The 18,849-nt window shown below is 29.1% G+C and overlaps 1 protein-coding gene across 2 annotated transcripts in view; it reads left to right on the top strand.

Moving 5' to 3' along the window:
* Positions 1 to 18,849, top strand: part of LOC101234311 (rho GTPase-activating protein 19) — a 48,909-nt gene that overhangs the window by 22,384 nt on the left and 7,676 nt on the right. For both annotated transcript variants that reach the window (XM_065793808.1, XM_065793807.1), the window contains exon 5: positions 12,598 to 12,690. In XM_065793808.1, the coding sequence (XP_065649880.1) occupies positions 12,598 to 12,690 (93 nt within the window). The remainder of the gene's footprint in view (positions 1 to 12,597; positions 12,691 to 18,849) is intronic.

Below are 18,849 nucleotides of genomic sequence, written 5' to 3'. Positions count from 1 at the left end.
CAAAAATGTTTTTGCAATATTTATGTTTTTAAACTTTTTGAGTCATTACCCAAACAAACAAAAAAAAAGTTAAAAAAAATTGAGAAAGCTAAATCAAGCTAAATATACGAGAGAAAATTTCAGATTTTCTTTTTACAAAATGTTTTTGGGATTTTTTAAATAACTTGAATCTTAACTTAATGAACTCAATGATCTCTGATAAATAATGTGAACAAAACAACAAGACAAAATCAACAAAACTTTTTTTATGCACTAATTTATTGATATCTATGAAAGGTATCCACGCCAACTGCAGTTTTTTTTCAAAGAATAATTTTTCAGAATATGTGCACATCTGCAGCTCTAAAATCTCTTTTCATTGTGTTAAAATCATGTTTTAATTCAAAATTTATTTATTAATTTAAAATAACTAATAAACACCAGAACATTTATCGATCATTTGTTTCTAATTATTAGAGATTGGGCAGGTTTTTAAAAAAGTTCCTATAATTACTATCCAAAAAGTCAAAAATTCTAGACCCCTTCCTTCCCTGCAGAAAATCCTGGATGCCCATGTATGTATGTATGTTCATGAACATCTAGGGATGCCCATCTATATACATACATAATGTATATACATCTATATCCATGTATATGCATCTATGGATGCCCATGTATATATATACATACACATGCACTCACACATAATAACCGGAGGTTATTATGTGTGAGTGCGTGCGTGTAATGACCGGGGTTGAAATTTTACTGCGGTTGGGGCTGAGTTTAATAAAAAAATAGCCATGGCTAGGTTTGTGACCAGAGTTGCAGTAACATACATTTTAAATTATATTTTTTTAATTTGGAATTCATGTTTTATATATATGTGTTTATATATATATATATATATATATATATATATATATATATATATATATATATATATATATATATATATATATATACACATGTATATATATATATATATATATATATACATATACATATACACAGGGCCGGCTGTTGGCATGTGCCAAGTGTGCAATGCACACAGGCGGCAAATTTCTAAGGGCGGCAAATTTCTAGGGGCGGCAAATTTTAAGATCAACATTAATTGAAAATTTGCCAAAAAAAAAACTTTGTATTGATAAAAATAATTAATATATATATATATGTCAAAAATTACATCGATATTTCAATATTTAATTTTTGTAAACAATTTATTTATAAAAATGTCTCTAAAAAAAGTTCCAGGACTCTTTTTTGTTTATTCAGCATATTTTAGTACCAATAGAATTTGTTTCTTCGAATTGGCGGGTTTTCAATGTTTTTATCATAATTACTTTATTATTATAGTTGACCAGTTGCTTTAACATGTTAGTAATTTTTTTTTTTTTTTTTTTTGTATGTTTAACAATAATTACGAAAGTATTAAATATTGTCTAACGAGTTTTTAATTAAAACTTTTATTTAGAAGGGAAAAACTTTATATAATTTTTATTGTTATTAAATTCCTTGAAAATGGATAAAAGAAAAAAGTTGTCCGTTTTTCAGCATCTTTTAAAACGGCTAAAGAAACAGGAAAAACATGATAAAAACCAAACTAAACTAGATACTTAGCTATTGGATCGAGTTGAAAAGAAGACTACAAAGTTTAAAAACTGTTGATTGTTTAACAACAACATTTTGTTGGAAAAGCAACTTTTAAATGAAATTGATTGATGGGATAAAGTTTTAAAAAGAATAATTTCCATAATCATTATGATGGCATCACAAAACATAGCATTTAGAGGATCATCTGATAAACTGTGGGAAGAAATCAATAGAAATTTCCTAAAAATAGTTGAACTTATGGCAGATATTTTGACCCAATTATGGAATATCATGTCTCCAAAGCAGGGGAAAATCCAAACAAAACTCATTACTTAAGCAAAAATATCCAAGAAGAAATTGTTCAGTTAGTGGCTCGTGCTACTAGACAGGAAATCCTTAAAAAAATTCGGAAAGCCAAAGACTACTCCGTTATTGCGGATTGCACACCAGATGCCAGTCATCAGGAACAGTTAACTTTTATTATACAATTTCTAGTCATAGAAAAACATAACAATTCAGTGGTTGTTGTCATCCGAGAGAGTTTCTTAAATTTTGTTATTATTGATGATACCACAGGTTTGTAAATATTAGAAATTTTCCTGATTTTTTTGATGTAATGTATGTTAAAAGTTAAGAAACGTATATAAACAAAGTTTAATTTTACAGTTCATGGGTTGGAGCAAAAAATTGTGGCTTCATTGAATGAAAATAAACCTCCACTTAAAGATATGAGAGGTCAGGCATGAGACAATGGTGCAAATATGAGAGACAAAAACAAGGGCTTACAAAAGAAAATTTTAGATAGAAATAAACGAGCACTCTTTGTCTCTTGTACAGCACATTCACTTAATCTTGTTGTTGATGATTCTGTGAAAGTTGGATTGGAAATTGTGACATTTTTTGTAATTATTCAAAGCATTTATAACTTTTTTTCCGGTTCCACAAAACGTTGGAGTATTTTAGAATCGAAGTGTCCATCACTTACAGTTAAATCTTTAAGTGATACAAGATAGGAGAGTCACATCAGAGCTGTAAAAGCGATCAAGGAAAATATGCAAAAGATTTATGAAGCGTTGCGTGAAGTTGCCAAAAGTGATTGTGATGAAAACCACCAAATTATTAGCTGAATCTATTGCTGCTAAAATGGATACTTTGGAATTCATATGTGGAATTGGTATTTGCCATGATGTATTGAACAAAATAAACTGCGAAAACAAAATTATTCAGTCAAGTTCATCAAATGTCAAAATCTCCACTGAAGTATTAAAATCCACTGTAGCATTTTTGGAATCCAGTAACAATCAGACTAAATTTGATGAGTTTGTTACCACAGCAAAAATTTTGGCAACAACTTCGGCTCTAACATTCGAGTTTACCGATCTGTCAACTGAATAAGTCGGGAAGAAAAAAAGTTTTTCGGCGAAGTTGAAACAAACCAATTTCCTGTTTTAGATTGCAGATCAAAATTCAAAAAAAATTTCTTTGATATATTTTCAGTTGTGCCATTAAATCTATGAAGGAGCGTTTTGAAGACTTTAGAACAACCATGTCTCCTTTACAGTTCTTATTTGAAATTCCGAATATTTCAAACATGAAAGAAAGTATATTGAGAGATAATTGTAATTTGTTGGAGAAAACTTTAACCGACAAAGACGAAAAGGATATTTCTGGTGAAGAATTGGTGACTGAACTTTGTTTGTTGTCAAGAAAAAAAGATAAAAAAAATCCACTAGATGTTCTATCAATTATATTTACACCTGATCTTGAAGAAATATTCCCCAATACTTGTATTGCATTGAGAATCTTAACAGTTCCAGTCACTTTCTGTCAAGGCGAAAGATCTTTTTCCAAACTAAAATTGATCAAAAACTATTCAAGATCAAACATCAGTCAAGATAAGCTGAACGAACTTTCGATTATTTCTATTGAGAGCAAAACAACAAATTCATTAAATATAAGGGAGCTGAGACTTGAATTTGCTCAAATAAAAGCCAGAAGAGTGCCACTTCCAAAACAATAAAAAAAAATATAATTTAGGTTTCGATAAATTTTCGACTTTTCCAGACTTTTATTTTAAACTTAAAAAGTCGATTATATTTTCATTTTTTATATGTATAAAAAAGTAGTCAAATAGTGTTTGAATTTAATGATAAATACCAGATTTTAATATGAGTTTAATTTTTTTTTCAATTTAGAATAATGATTTTTTCTTAAATTAGAGCGACCATTTATTGAGATTTGAAGGAGTATTTTTATATTTTTGCTTTCATTTTTTTGTATAAATATAACACTCTACTCACCTTACTCAAATAAACCATTTTAGATAATATTTTAGATATAAAAGTATAAAGGTTATAAACTGCTGCTAGAGCAACTTTTGCCCAATCAACACCATGTAGATGAAAATTTCATTCATTTAAGCCAATTGTTGTTCTCTGATATTTTTAAAATGCTAATTAAGAATTAAGGCAACTTTTTTTTTTTTGCACACACTAAGAAATACCCGCGAGCCGGCTCTGCATATACATATATGTTTATTTGTATATAAACATCATCATGATCAATATGATTATCATAATCATTATCATCAACATGATCGTCAACATCATCCATATTTAGCTTTTCCTTTTTATGCTGTTTTTCTAATATAAACAGCATAAAATGAAAGCATCTTCTTTTATGCTGTTTATATTAAAGAAACAGCAAAAATAATTCTTGAGCATTTTCTTTCCTTTATTAAAGCTGGTTTATACCATATGTAGCTCACTCTCTCTAAGTTTTCATATTCCGTCTCTACCATTTTCTCCTGAATCTGCTGCCTTTCTACATGCTGATACCCAAACCACTTTAATCTTCTCTGCTAAACGTTGTTTAATGTCTGAGGTTATGGCTCCTTTTCTTGTCTTTTTAGAGTCCTACCACACATCCCTCTGATCATCATCTTTTCTTTTGGCAAATGCTACACTATATAAATACTTAAGTTTATATAAATATGTAAGGATATTATTTGCCAGCATCTAAATAAATAGCAAAAACAGGCCTCTTACCTAACTTCCTGGATCCAAGCAGGTATGGAAGCTTTTATTTCTACTTGTCGGTTTTAAGTCAAGCCTCATTAAAGTTGTTTTACCTTTTTGTGCAGTTGCTATATTAAACCATAATCATCTTTTTTACAAAAAATCTCTTTTAAGAACAAATATCTTTTTACTATTTCAAGAAGTCAATGTAAAAAGGTCTTGTCTGATGCTAAGCTCCATTATTCTCAGTTTACTAAATCTTGTATCTTATCTCAGATGTTAGGTTCTTCAAACTTTAACAGTGTCATTAACTAAAGTCTAACATTACATCTCTATTTCATGTCTGATCTTATTCCCTCTCCTAAAGATAAGGCAGAACTATTTGCCAAGAACTCATGATTAATTCTACTATTAAATCAAATGGCCATACTCTTCCTGCCATTCCAACTAAACAGGTCAACTCATTGGTAGATATCCAAATCTCTAGGCTTCCATTGCTAAAGTCAGTTCTTAATTAAAGGCTTTCACAGTTTGTGGTTCAGACAACATTTTTATCAGTCACAAAAGTGTTCTCTCTTTAACTCTCACTAAACTAATTATAATGGCGAAATAAGTGGTTCCAATTTTTAAATCTCTAGAAAACACTCTTTTAGCACACCTATTCAAAAACGGTCCCAACCTCAATTTTGAGGACCAAAAAAACGACTGATGGAGCATTAATCTACAAGGTCTTAGGTATCACCAGATGTAAAAATTAAAATCTAATCTCTATAGCCAAAGGAGAAAAATACATTTAAAGTTTTATATCACTTTGCGCTATTGATCGCACTTTGAGCCCCGTTGTAAATCTATTTATTTATTTTTTTCACTTTTGGGTTATGGAGTTTTTAAAAAATATCAAAAACTCTTTACATGTATATGTTGGCTATAACCTGACAAAAGATTAGCTCTTTAACACTTGTGGTTTGTGTACAGGAACCTAAAGTATAGGGTATGGCACTAAAAGCCTCTTTAAAAAGAGACAACAGATGCTTTACGTTTTTATTTTAATCTTATTATCGACAATGGAAGTGTAAAAATTTAAAATAAATAATCCATAACAAGGCTTAATTCAAATAAAATTTGAAACTTCCATTGTATCTTTCAGGCAAAAAAAATAGAAGCAAGATATCTTTTATCTGTGCAAAGATATAGCCCTTAAAGTAGGAATCTCGCCTTTGAAAAAACGGCCAAAATATAGCTTTTGTGCTTTTTATGCTTTTTAAAGATTCAAAGTTACATCAAATAATTAATTTAGTAACAATATCATGTGACTAGTGGATATGGGATTCTATAGCTGTTAGACTTCACATTTGTGTGTACTTTGTCTGCAAAAAGAGCGCTTTTTTTGTCCAAGTTTGTATAAAATATGGGGCAGAAAACACATAGTTAGAGACATTTTTTCTAATTGTTCTGAATTTAAAACACATTAAAACCTCTTTATATTTTAGTTGTTAAACCCACAGGTTTGCTTTGTTGTTTTTGTTTAAAATGATTGACCAAATATTGGAAATACACACAATAATAACAACTTTTTTTAAATTTAAATAAGAAATATATCTTTACTGAAATGGATTATAACAAGATAACAAACAAAAGAAAATCCCATTTAACCTTAATCTCCCATTGAAAAAACACATACATACAGAAACGAAATCAATCAATCAATCAAATTTATTAACAGGCTATATAATAAAAACTTTTTTCGATATTGTAAAAATTACTTTAGAATTGTAAATTCAAAATTAATTGGTAATTTATAAAATAATTTCAAAATTAATGTTAGAATCAAGTTTTTTTTTTATATAAATCAAATATGTATAACCTTGTTGTGCTTTTTTTCTTGTATTGAAGTATCTCCTAAAATCTCTTATTGCTTTGATCAAGTTTTTCTACTATTTAAAAATGTGAAAACAAATGTTTCTTATTTTCGGAGAAAAGCCACAACATCAAAGTAATTACATTTAAGCAGTTAACAGCCTAAACAACTAAAAAGATTTTTTACCAACACAAGCTTGTACTGAAGTTATTTTTCAAAGATCCGTTGCTTAACCACTGAAATGCCATATAAAAGAAAAACTCATCAAGATTGTCGGCAATCTTTATGCTTCTTTTGTTTTTCAAAGTGTGACAGATACATTTCTGTTTTCATCAAGGAAAGAATACTAGGTATTTTTTATGGAAATTCCATTGATTTTAAGGATGATCGAGTTGCATTGGGTATATGCAATTCCTGCAGAGCAGTGGTACAAAAAGTATGGCAAAGGAGATAGAAACTTGCCTCTTCCCAAACTACATGACTTTAACAAAGTGATCATTGTCCACAGACAAGAGGATTTGATTCTTATAATTGTTTAATTTGCCGGGTTGGCCAACTAAAAGGACGTTCTAGAAAGCTCACTTTTTCAACCGATCAAGATTTGAAAGAACCATCAAGTAGCTTTGATATACTATGCTCAAACTGTCTCAGTATAGTCAAAAGAGGAATAACACATGATTGTTCACAAGCCACCAAGTTTAAAAACTTAAAGAAAATGATAGCAACTGATTCCAGAACTGCTGAAAAAATTGCGACCTCTGTAATAACTCAAAAGGTATCCTCTCCACAGGGCACAATTAGGTTGAGCAGAGAAAGTGGTAAAGCTTTAACTATTACTCCAGGTCCCTCCAGAGCTCAGTACATATCGAAAACTTCTCTAACTACTTTGGACATGGTTCAAGTTCAAATCAATACTGGTCTTTCAAATAAAAAGATGCAAGAACTGGCTGTAACATCAAACAAGACTGCAAATTCAAAAATTGTTGAAACAAAATTTAGGGAAAATTTTAGAATGGCTAGTCAAAAGGTTGAAAGTTTATTCAAAGTTTCTAAAATCTCACAAGGCCATCAACAAAAACTGATTATTTGGCGAAGGTTGTTCACTGCAAGAGTTTAGGGGATTTTTATAACTAAGTTCTCAGTTAAAGCAATCACTTCACCGCCTCTCATCAAACTAGGTATTGATGGTGGAGGATCTTTCCTCAAATTCAGCTTGAGTGTTATCTCCAATGGTGGATGTCAAAATGTCAAAACAAGTTCAGCTTCAAATGATAAAAGCTTACTGACTGTAGAACATGAAAAAGAAACAAATGCAAAGCGTCGGCTACTTGTTGCTGTTGCTGAAAATGTTTCAGAAACTTATAAAAATGTAAAAAAAATTGGTTATTGGTGTGATGTTAAATCTAGTGATCTCAAAGAACAGGGAACTCCAAGCAACTTCAGATCCAATAGGATGCAATACAAAGCATTCATTGAGAAAAAGAATGGAAAAATATGCGCAAAGGATTTTCATAATGTGATTCATAACCCATTGTTTGACCAAGAAGATGTCAAACAAGTTATTGAGTTTATTCCTCCGATGGAACTTTATTTTCTCCTTGGAATTGTAAATCATCTTTACATATCAATGCTAAAGATATGGCCTAAAGGCAAAGAGTGGAGATAGTGGAGAGTTTGTTGGGAATGATTGTCATAAGCTTTTGAAGAATATGGATGTTTTACAAAGAATTATTGAAAGAGAAAAGGCAGACCATATGCTTGATTTTGTGAAAACATTCCAACATTTTAAGAGTGTTGTTAGCTACTGTTTTAGAAGGACATTAAATACTGCATATGCTCAACATATCAAAGACTTTAAGAACTCATATCTTCAACTCCCAGTTTCAGTCACCCCAAAAGCCCATACAGTGTTCCACTATGTTCCTGAATTTATTGCTCTAAAGGGTACATATTGGGCATTTTTAGTGAGGAATCAACAGAAGCCTTTCATTCAATTTTCAGTGCTCAATGGGCTAGGTACAAAAAAAACCCTGGTTATGGAGGCCAGTTACTGAAATGTGTAATTGACTAGAACAGCAAGCATCCTTGAATTCGATATTTAAAATAGTTCACTTTTTTTTTAAACAGTTAAACAGTGATTTCTAGAATTTCATTCTAGAAATACTTATAACTATGTTGATAAGAAATATTCTTGTCTGGAATTTTTGTTTACTATATAAATTTATTTATAGTTTCATAAAATATCATAAGTTTACAAAAAATTAATCAGAAGTATATATCTTATTTTGCAATTACTAAATAAAAAAAATCTCAACAGCAATATGAAGAAAAAGTAATAAACACCATAACACTACCATAAAGTAATTTTTTTTAAAAGTAAATCAATCATCAGCCAAAGGTCTCCAGATCTTACTTGACTTATGCTCCAGTTATGCTGCGAAACATGATATAGTTTATAACAATATTAAGTCTCAAATAATGTTTTTTCAAATTTATAACCCCTTTACAAATAGCCCTTGTTTCACATTATCTGGCATGGTTCTCGCATACACTAGTCAATATAAATACCTGGGTCATTTGATCTCAAACGATATGCAGGATGACAAAGATATTTTAAAACATGTGTGCTGTGTATTCTAAAGCTAATCTCATCCATAGAAAGTTCAGCTCTACACAAATACAAACAAAGATCATGTTATTTAATGCCTTTTGCAGCCCAATCTATGGATGTCAGTTGTTTTTGGAGAAACGACTGGTGTCTTTGGAGAAACGACTCATTCCATCGTCTATGGGTTGCATATAATAATGCACTTCGCTTGATATTAAACAAGCCACTGTTCCATGGAACAGTGCTAGTGAATTATTTGTGAAACATGGTGCCCATTCACTTAATGTTGTTATTTGCAAGTAACAATACTCCTCACTGTTACTGCTGCAGAATAGTGAGAACCTCGTCATAAAAGCTTTTGTTAACTCAGACAGGTTCTTGCAGTCTCCTTTGATGTTTAAATGGAGAGCTGAGTTATATTTATAACAGTTTAATTTCTTATCTTTAATTATTACTATTATTCTTTTTTATCATTATTTTTCCTTGGGTTTTATTTATATTCAAGTGCGTTAGTCTTTGTTTTATTCTAATCCACTTTATTTTACCCATTGTATATTTATTATATTGGGCTTGAGCCTGTTAATAAATTTGATTGATTGATTGATTTCGTTTCTGTATGTATGTGTTTTTTCAATGGGAGATTAAGGTTAAATGGGATTTTCTTTTGTTTGTTATCTTGTTATAATCCATTTCAGTAAAGATATATTTCTTATTTAAATTTAAAAAAAGTTGTTATTATTGTGTGTATTTCCAATATTTGGTCAATCATTTTAAACAAAAACAACAAAGCAAACCTGTGGGTTTAACAACTAAAATATAAAGAGGTTTTAATGTGTTTTAAATTCAGAACAATTAGAAAAAATGTCTCTAACTATGTGTTTTCTGCCCCATATTTTATACAAACTTGGACAAAAAAAGCGCTCTTTTTGCAGACAAAGTACACACAAATGTGAAGTCTAACAGCTATAGAATCCCATATCCACTAGTCACATGATATTGTTACTAAATTAATTATTTGATGTAACTTTGAATCTTTAAAAAGCATAAAAAGCACAAAAGCTATATTTTGGCCGTTTTTTCAAAGGCGAGATTCCTACTTTAAGGGCTATATCTTTGCACAGATAAAAGATATCTTGCTTCTATTTTTTTTGCCTGAAAGATACAATGGAAGTTTCAAAATTTAATAGAATGAAGCCTTGGTATGGCTTCATTCTATTAAATTTTGAAACTTCCATTGTCGATAATAAGATTAAAATAAAAACGTAAAGCATCTGTTGTCTCTTTTTAAAGAGGCTTTTAGTGCCATACCCTATACTTTAGGTTCCTGTACACAAACCACAAGTGTTAAAGAGCTAATCTTTTGTCAGGTTATAGCCAACATATACATGTAAAGAGTTTTTGATATTTTTTAAAAACTCCATAACCCAAAAGTGAAAAAAATAAATAAATAGATTTACAACGGGGCTCAAAGTGCGATCAATAGCGCAAAGTGATATAAAACTTTAAATGTATTTTTCTCCTTTGGCTATAGAGATTAGATTTTAATTTTTACATCTGGTGATACCTAAGACCTTGTAGATTAATGCTCCATCGGTCGTTTTTTTGGTCCTCAAAATTGAGGTTTTGACCGTTTTTGGATAGGTGTGTTAGAGTCAGCATTTGGCATTGTTGACCTAACTGCTGAACTAAAAGTGTTAAAGGTTTGCAAAAAATCTCCGAACAAAAGTTATTTATTTATTCCAAACAACTATCACAATATCGTTGATATTCCAATATTGAAAAATAAAAAAACTTTCACTTTTAGACAAGGTCCAAAAGCACATTGTAAATGTAGTTGCACCTGCTTTATCAGCCAACCTTGAGCCACTCTCCCATCATCATAAAGTTGCATCTCTTTCTTTTTTTTACAAATATTTTCATGGTTGTTGCTCTAATGAGCAATCACTTCTAGTTCAATCAACCAAAACTCATTGTCACTTAGCTTGTCATTCAGCAAAGTTGTATCCTTTTACTGTACCTGTCCTTTCATGTCATAAAAATTTTTTATTCATCTAGTTTTTTCCCTCGCACATGAATAAAACCTCAAAACTCTCATTTATTTTCATTTTCCTGACTCATATAACCTGCAACATTTTAGGTCTTCAGTTTACCATTTTCTTTCTCTTTAGCCCTATCCTTTGTTTTCTAGTAACTTATAACTTATTGGTGGTTGCTTGCAATCTTGTTGAAAGTGAATTAGTTTAATTATACATATAAATATATATATATATATATATATATTTATATATATATATATAATATACATATATATTTATATAAATTTATATATATATATATATATATATATATTATATATATATATATATATATATATATATATATATATATATATATATATATATATATATATATATATATATATATAATTAATATACATATATATATATACATATATATATATATATATATATATATATATATATATATATATAATATACATATATATAAATACATATATATTTATATAAATTTATATATATATAAATATATATATATATATATAATTAATATACATATATATATATACATATATATATATTTATATATATATATTTATATATTTATATATATACATATTTATATATTTATATATATATATATATGTATATATATTTATATATATATATATATATATATATATATATATATATATATATATATATATATATATATATATATATGTATATATATGTATACATATATATGTGTGTGTGCCAGTTTTTTATAAATAGTAAATGTATGCCATAAATTTTTAATACATAAAGTATTATAATTTATAATACATAGTGTATTTAGCATGGAGTTGGCCCCAGCAATCAATCCCATGCTAAATCTTATAATTTTCTCGGTGCGATACCGGATTTGTAAAAAGTCTCATTTTTAGCCAGGGCCTTGGTCACTTATTATATACACACACACTATAATAAACATGTATGTAATGATTGTTTGTATTTTTCTTAGTTTATAAGTAAAAAGCTGGTTAATAAGTTGAAAAAATTTTGGGAACATCTTTTATTATCTTGTGTTAATTAAATGTGTTTATTGTTTAAAAAAACCAGCCCTCTTGTGGCACCTGAGACATTTTTTTTTAATTTTTAATTCAATGAAATATTCTTGATAGTTTAAAAAATTTATGTTTATTTTTCAAGAAAAATTTGTTTTTTATTTCCCAGCACTTTGTTTGCATCATTTTATATTTTTTATCATCATATACCTCTCTGTTCAAATCAGCATTGGGTTTCTAATAACTGCATAACAACTACCTAACAACCAATGTTTCTTGTTTTGTTTGTTGTTTTATTTTGAATAAATGTTCATTTCTTTACAAACTTTGTGGTTCTTCTTATTTTTAGTATAGATCCATCACATATTTTTTTACATGGTAAATAATGTATTTAAATACTTTAAACATTTTTTTTTTTTAAATGAAATAAATCAATAATTAATATTGTTTGAATTTGATAATTGAAACTTTTATGTTGCAGCCAATGAATTGCTTGTCTGATTTCACTGATAATGTTGAACCTTTTACTGATCTTGTTAGTTTTATTATTGAAAATTCATTTGAATTATTCCAGGTAAATTTTTGTTTATTTATATACAAATATTTATGTTTTTATTTATGCTTTTTTATGAACATTAATCAGTTCTTTTGCAGAGGGGTCATTTCTAATGAAATTATCCAGATCATGTCACCCATGCATTTCAGAATTAGTTCATTTTTACTTTATATGCAGTTCATAATAAATAACTGCGAAAATTTTAACTTAAATACACAATTAGTCATAATCTGAAGATTTTAGTCATAATCTGAAGAAGCAGCAAAGCAACTTTACATAATGGTTTAAGGAATCTTAAAATTTGCTACTCAAATAGATTTTTGATTGAGGAGTTCAAAAATAAAACTCTGGGGACTGGGGAATGTTTATTTAATTTTATTTGGAAATATTAACTTGTAAATTATAAATTTTTGATGCAAAAATAGATGCTGTTACCCAAAATCTCTGGGTAATTTAATTGTACATCATTAATTTATCTTAAATTTATTGAAAATAACTCCTGGTTTGTCTATTCTTGATCAAATTATGTTCTCAAAAATTAAAACTTCAAAATTTTTAAACAAATATATATATATTTCATAGGGCATAGGGATTTTTCATTTCATAGGGATTCATAGGGCAGTCAAGTTTTTGCTTGCAGTTACAATTTTCAGTATTTTTTTTTTTGAGAAATTCATTTTTATTAATCAATGCAAAATTATGGCCTTTTATAATTCTTTCAATATTTTTTGTACAGCTATAGTTTACTTTAATAGTGTGTCTGTTAAAAATTTTGTGCAATTTATTAGAGGGAGGGAAATGTTTGTCAACTAATTTTAAAAACGCTTTTCCAATGTTTGTTGAAACATTTTTGCTGTACGGAGGGTTGAACCAAATTATATTTTTATTTCTATTTCGCTTTTTTGCAATTTTTGTTTCAAATTTTAGCTCGAAATTTACTTCTAATGAAAATAATTTTATCTTCATACACGTCTTTCGAAGAGTTAAAAATATTTTCATTAGAAGAGTTTGGATTTATTCTATTGTTAATTGAAATGGGAATTCGTTTTAAGATTTGAGGGGGATGATTTAAATTTATATTAATATACGATAATTCATCATTAGGTTTTTTATAAGGCCTATAAGAATTTTTTGAGAGGTTAAATGTGACATCAAGAAAATTCACAATTTTTAAATTAATGTTTATTTTAATTTGGAAGCCAATGTTTTTGAAAATTTTTTATAATATTTTTTCTAACTTTGTCAAGTTGAGGCCCTGATTTTTTTTTGCACTTTTATTAGGCCATCATCGCAGTACAAGCCTAATTGATTAAAATGAACTATTTTAGCTAGGGAATTTAAAATATATAAGCCTACAAGTTTGCAAATTTCTGCTCCGTTGTAACTTCCCATTGTTACATCAAAGCATTTGTGCGTGGTTTTTTTCTTCCACGTCTCTTATTAAAATAGAGTTTTTCTGCAATGTTTAATTAGACGAATATTATCGTCTGCAATTTCAGTGTGGATATTTCCAAATTCTATTGTTTTATCTAAAATTTCTGCTGTAATTGAGAGGTAAAAATCATTAATATCAAATTGTATAAATGTGCATATATATATATATATATATATATATATATATATATATATATATATATATATATGTGTGTGTGTATATATATATATGTATATATATATATATATATATATATATATATATATATATATATATATATATATATATATATATATATATATATATATATATATATATATATATATATATATATATATATATATATATATGCAGTATTAGACGCACACAGATAACATCATAAAAAAACAGGAAGTTGCAGAGGCTTTAGTACATACATCGACTGAGGGTTTAGCATGGGCCAGCAATCTTTTCTGTAATAGATTGGGGCTTACAGTGGCTTGTAATTTTTATTCCCAACAAAACTCAGTTATTTATTGCAAACAACTATTGAAATACTGTCAATATTCCTATATTAATGAATAGTAACCCTCTCACTGATTCTTCTTCTTTCTGTCTTCTTGAATTATTGTTTACTATTGTCCTTTCATGTAAACCAATTATACAATTGATTACTAAATTAGCATCTGCTAAGGTTGCTTCTTTTTATCATGCTCACCAATTTCTTGCTCCTGTTTCCATTCTCTACCTCTACAAATCCTTTATTTGTCCTTGTATGGGATACAGAAATGAATAATAGAAAAAAAAAAGGAACCAGCCCAAATATCTTGTCATATTGGGGCTGGTTCTTCTAATGATGCCCTTTCTCTTCTAGACAAGGTCTAAAAATACATTGTAAGTTGGACCTGCTCTATCTGCTAAGCTTGAGCCTCTTTCCCTATGTTGTAAAGTTGAATCTCTTTCTCTTTTCTATAAATTGTATTATGGTCGCTACTTAAAGGAGTTATCATCTCTACTTCCATCAACTAAAACTCATTCTTGCTTGAATCATCATTTAGCTAAATCTCATTTGTTTACTGTATTTATTCCTGTAGTTATTCATCTAGTTACCAGGATTTCAACCCTTTTGAACTCTCTCCCATGTTTTTCTCTCATACAACCTACAACTACAACCTACAACTCTTTAAGTCTTCTGTCAATTGTTTCCATGCTCTATAATTCTATACTTTTTTTTCCTTGTAACTTCCAACTTAATAGTAGTTGCTTGCAGCCTTATTGGGAGTGAATCAAAATGAAAAATATATACAATTTTTAACTGTAATTAATTATAATAAATGTAAATAAACAATCTTTATTGTGTCAATATATAACACTAAAACCAATTAAGGTAACATTGAGGAAGATAGAATTATCTAAGAAATTTTTATACAGGACTGCTCCAACAGTGTTAACCTTTAATCATACCAAAATAAAAAGAGTTTCAGTAATTGTCCTATTTAAATATGAATTAAGATATTGTCAAGTGGCAAAAAAAGTCATGTGTCCAGTAAATTTTTAATAATATTTTTCGCTTGATAAAACAGAAATACCAATCACTCTATATTTGTACAGTGTTTACCTTTTTCATAAACTATAGGAAATAGTCAGTCAAGAAGTGGAAGAATTACAAATTCTTTGTATGTCCACCCTTAGCTAAATGCAGCTTTTCATTTCATCAAGGTATGGACTCAATAAGATCTTAAAGGTGCTGTGATGTTATTCCAAGCATTTTGCAGCAAGTTCCAAAGTTCATCCTGATTGCGTGGCTTTTTAGTCCTGATTGCCCTGAATAGGATTTCCCATACATGTTTAATGGGATTCATAACTGGGCTCTGGGGTGGCCATTCCATTTGCTGAACACTGTTATCCTGTAAAAATTTACACACTCTCTTAACTTTATGGCAAGGTGCATTATCATGTTGGAAGATAAAGGAATCTCTTCTGCCATAAAGCTCTCTGGCTGTAGGTAGCATGTGATTTCTTAACACTTGAAAGTCTTAATTCATGTTGCCTCTGCAACAATACAAATGACCAACCCCATGCCAGGATATGTATCCCCAAACCATTGAAGATCCACCACCATGTTTTACAGTAGAAGCTATGCAATCAGAATGAAACCTCTCACCTTTTCTTCTCACAATTAATCTCTTTGCTCCACAAAAGACCTGGAATAAACTTTCGTCACTCCACAGCACTTTTTTCTAATCTTCTAAAGTCCAGCCTCTATGAGTAGTTGCAAAGTCAAGCCTTTGGTGACAATGTAAGGCTGTAAGCTTCACACCTACACTGGCTTCTTCACACCTACACGAGCTCAAAGCCTCACTTTTTGTAGCCTATTTTGGACAGTTTTGTCTGTAATATTGACATCATGATAATCAGACATCAAAGGCTCTATTTCCACAGCAGAACAGTGGCAGTTCTCCAAATTGAGGCACACAATTGTCCTAACCTCTCGAGATGTTGTCTTCTTTGGCTGTCCACTTCTAGACCTATCTTTTAATTCCCCTGTTTTCCTGTACTTCATCATTATTCTTGTCACTATGTTCTTCGAAATCTTCATCTCTGATTTCTGTAATTTTTCTGTAACTTTTCTCTTTGTTCTATATCGCTCTCCTACATCTCAAGGCTGCACTCTTTTCAATGTTATTTCTGATCAATTGACCAAGCCCTTTCTCTTTATCCTTCAGCTAATGTTGTTGTTGGTGACTTTAATGCTCATCACACTGAATGGCTTGGCTCTAGTAGTGACTCTGCAGGTGTTACAACTTTTGCCTTTCTCAATCTTTAATGCAAATAGTCAACTTTCCAAAAATTAGGCTCTCATGACTTCTGGAGAATCTATAACAGTATCTATAATAAGGACAAACCTGTTATGCCACCTCTCTTGTATGGTTCAGATTTTGTCACTTTACCTAAAGACAAGGCTGAATTGTTTGCTAAGAACTTCTCATCGATATCATCTCTTGATTCCACCAATCATGTTTTACCTGATATTGCTGACAAACAGGTTAGTCCATTGCCTTACTTTTGTATCACTCCAGCTTTTGTATCCATAGTAATTTCCTGCTTAGATTCTTCAACAGCTTGTGGTCCAGACATCATACCTGTTATAGTTAAAACTATATAACAAGTGCTTATCAGAGTCTGGTTTTCCATCCTGCCAGAAAGCAGCAACTATTATCCCTATTTTCAAAAATTTTGGAGAGCGACCTGACTTGTCTAATTATTGTCCCACTAGTCTTCATCCTATCATAAGCAAGATTTTTGAGTCTTTAATTATTAAGCACTTAATCTATCATCTTGAATCTAATAACTTATTTTTCGATCATCAATATGGATTTCAATCTTGTTCTACTGTTGATTTGTTAATGGTAATAACTGATAGGTTTTATTATACATTAGATAGATGTGGTGAGGCTAAGGCTAACATTTCCTCGAAACAGTTCTTCGGAATTCACTTTCCCATTTTGTTTTCCTGATTCATATAATTTGCGATATATATATATATATATATATATATATATATATATATATATATATATATATATATATATATATATATATCTGGATGTACCTTAATATATATACATACATATATATATATATATATATATATATATATATATATATATATATGTATATATATATATATATATATATATTATATATATATATATATATATATATATATATATATATATATATATATATATATATATATATATGCGCCCCATACTTTAAAAATTTAGAGGGGCCACCTTAATTCCGAAATTTGCAACAAGACCCTAAACTCAAGGGAAAAAAAAAATTTTTAATGTCATGTTGGGTCTCAAAAGAATCAAAATTTTATAAAAATTTCAAAAATAATTATCTATTTTAATTAAAAGCACCTAACAATTTAACAAAAACAATTAAAAATTACACTTTTATTTATTTATTTTTTGTTAAAAAATAATAGTTTTTATCAGGGATGTGGAGTCCCAAAAGGACTCCGGCTTTATATCTCTACTTTTTCCAAGTCTGTAGTGTCCAGAAGTTCTAAACATGAATGTTGACTTATTATCTGCTATAATAAAAAAATTCATGAGATTTAATGACTTGAAACTTATTGTTTTTAAGCCCAGAGTCTCGGAGTCCTTGCCGCCATTATACCTAAGGACTCCAGGCTCAAAAAAATGGTTGTTCCTCTAACCTAAAAGTCCTAATTTTTTTCCTATTAGTAGTCCATAAACTTATTTATATTTTTAGAGCTCCTGGATACCAAAAACTAGGATAAAGTAATCTTTTTGTGACTTTCAAATCCAGAGTTTCTTTTTTGGGACTCCGCATCCCTGGTTTTTATGCAATAAAACATAAAATAATAATTTTTGTCTAAAATTTTATTATTTTTTAAATTTATATAAAATTTTGTTTCATTTGAGACCTAACATGACATACATTTGAGAAATTTTTTGGCTATTAGGGTTTTGTTGCAAATTTCAGACTCTAGGTAACTCTCCTAAATCTTAAATTTCCTCACACAGATTTATGTCAGAAAATTTTTGCCAACCTTATTTTTCCTAAATAATCAAACAATTTCTTTATCTATTAGGCTAGTATATGTAAATCTGTACTACATAGTTTCCTTTGTTTGTCTTGGACAATAAATGTTGGATATTCTTGGCTCACTTGCTTGTGTCTTATTAGTGGCTATGTAACTCTTCTTTTTATCTCCTAATGAGGGT

Source organism: Hydra vulgaris, chromosome 03 (assembly GCF_038396675.1).
Source record: "Hydra vulgaris chromosome 03, alternate assembly HydraT2T_AEP".
Taxonomy (NCBI): Eukaryota; Metazoa; Cnidaria; class Hydrozoa; order Anthoathecata; family Hydridae; genus Hydra; species Hydra vulgaris.
The sequence above is the reverse complement of the archived record's forward strand: the minus strand, read 5'-3'. Positions and strand labels throughout refer to the sequence as shown.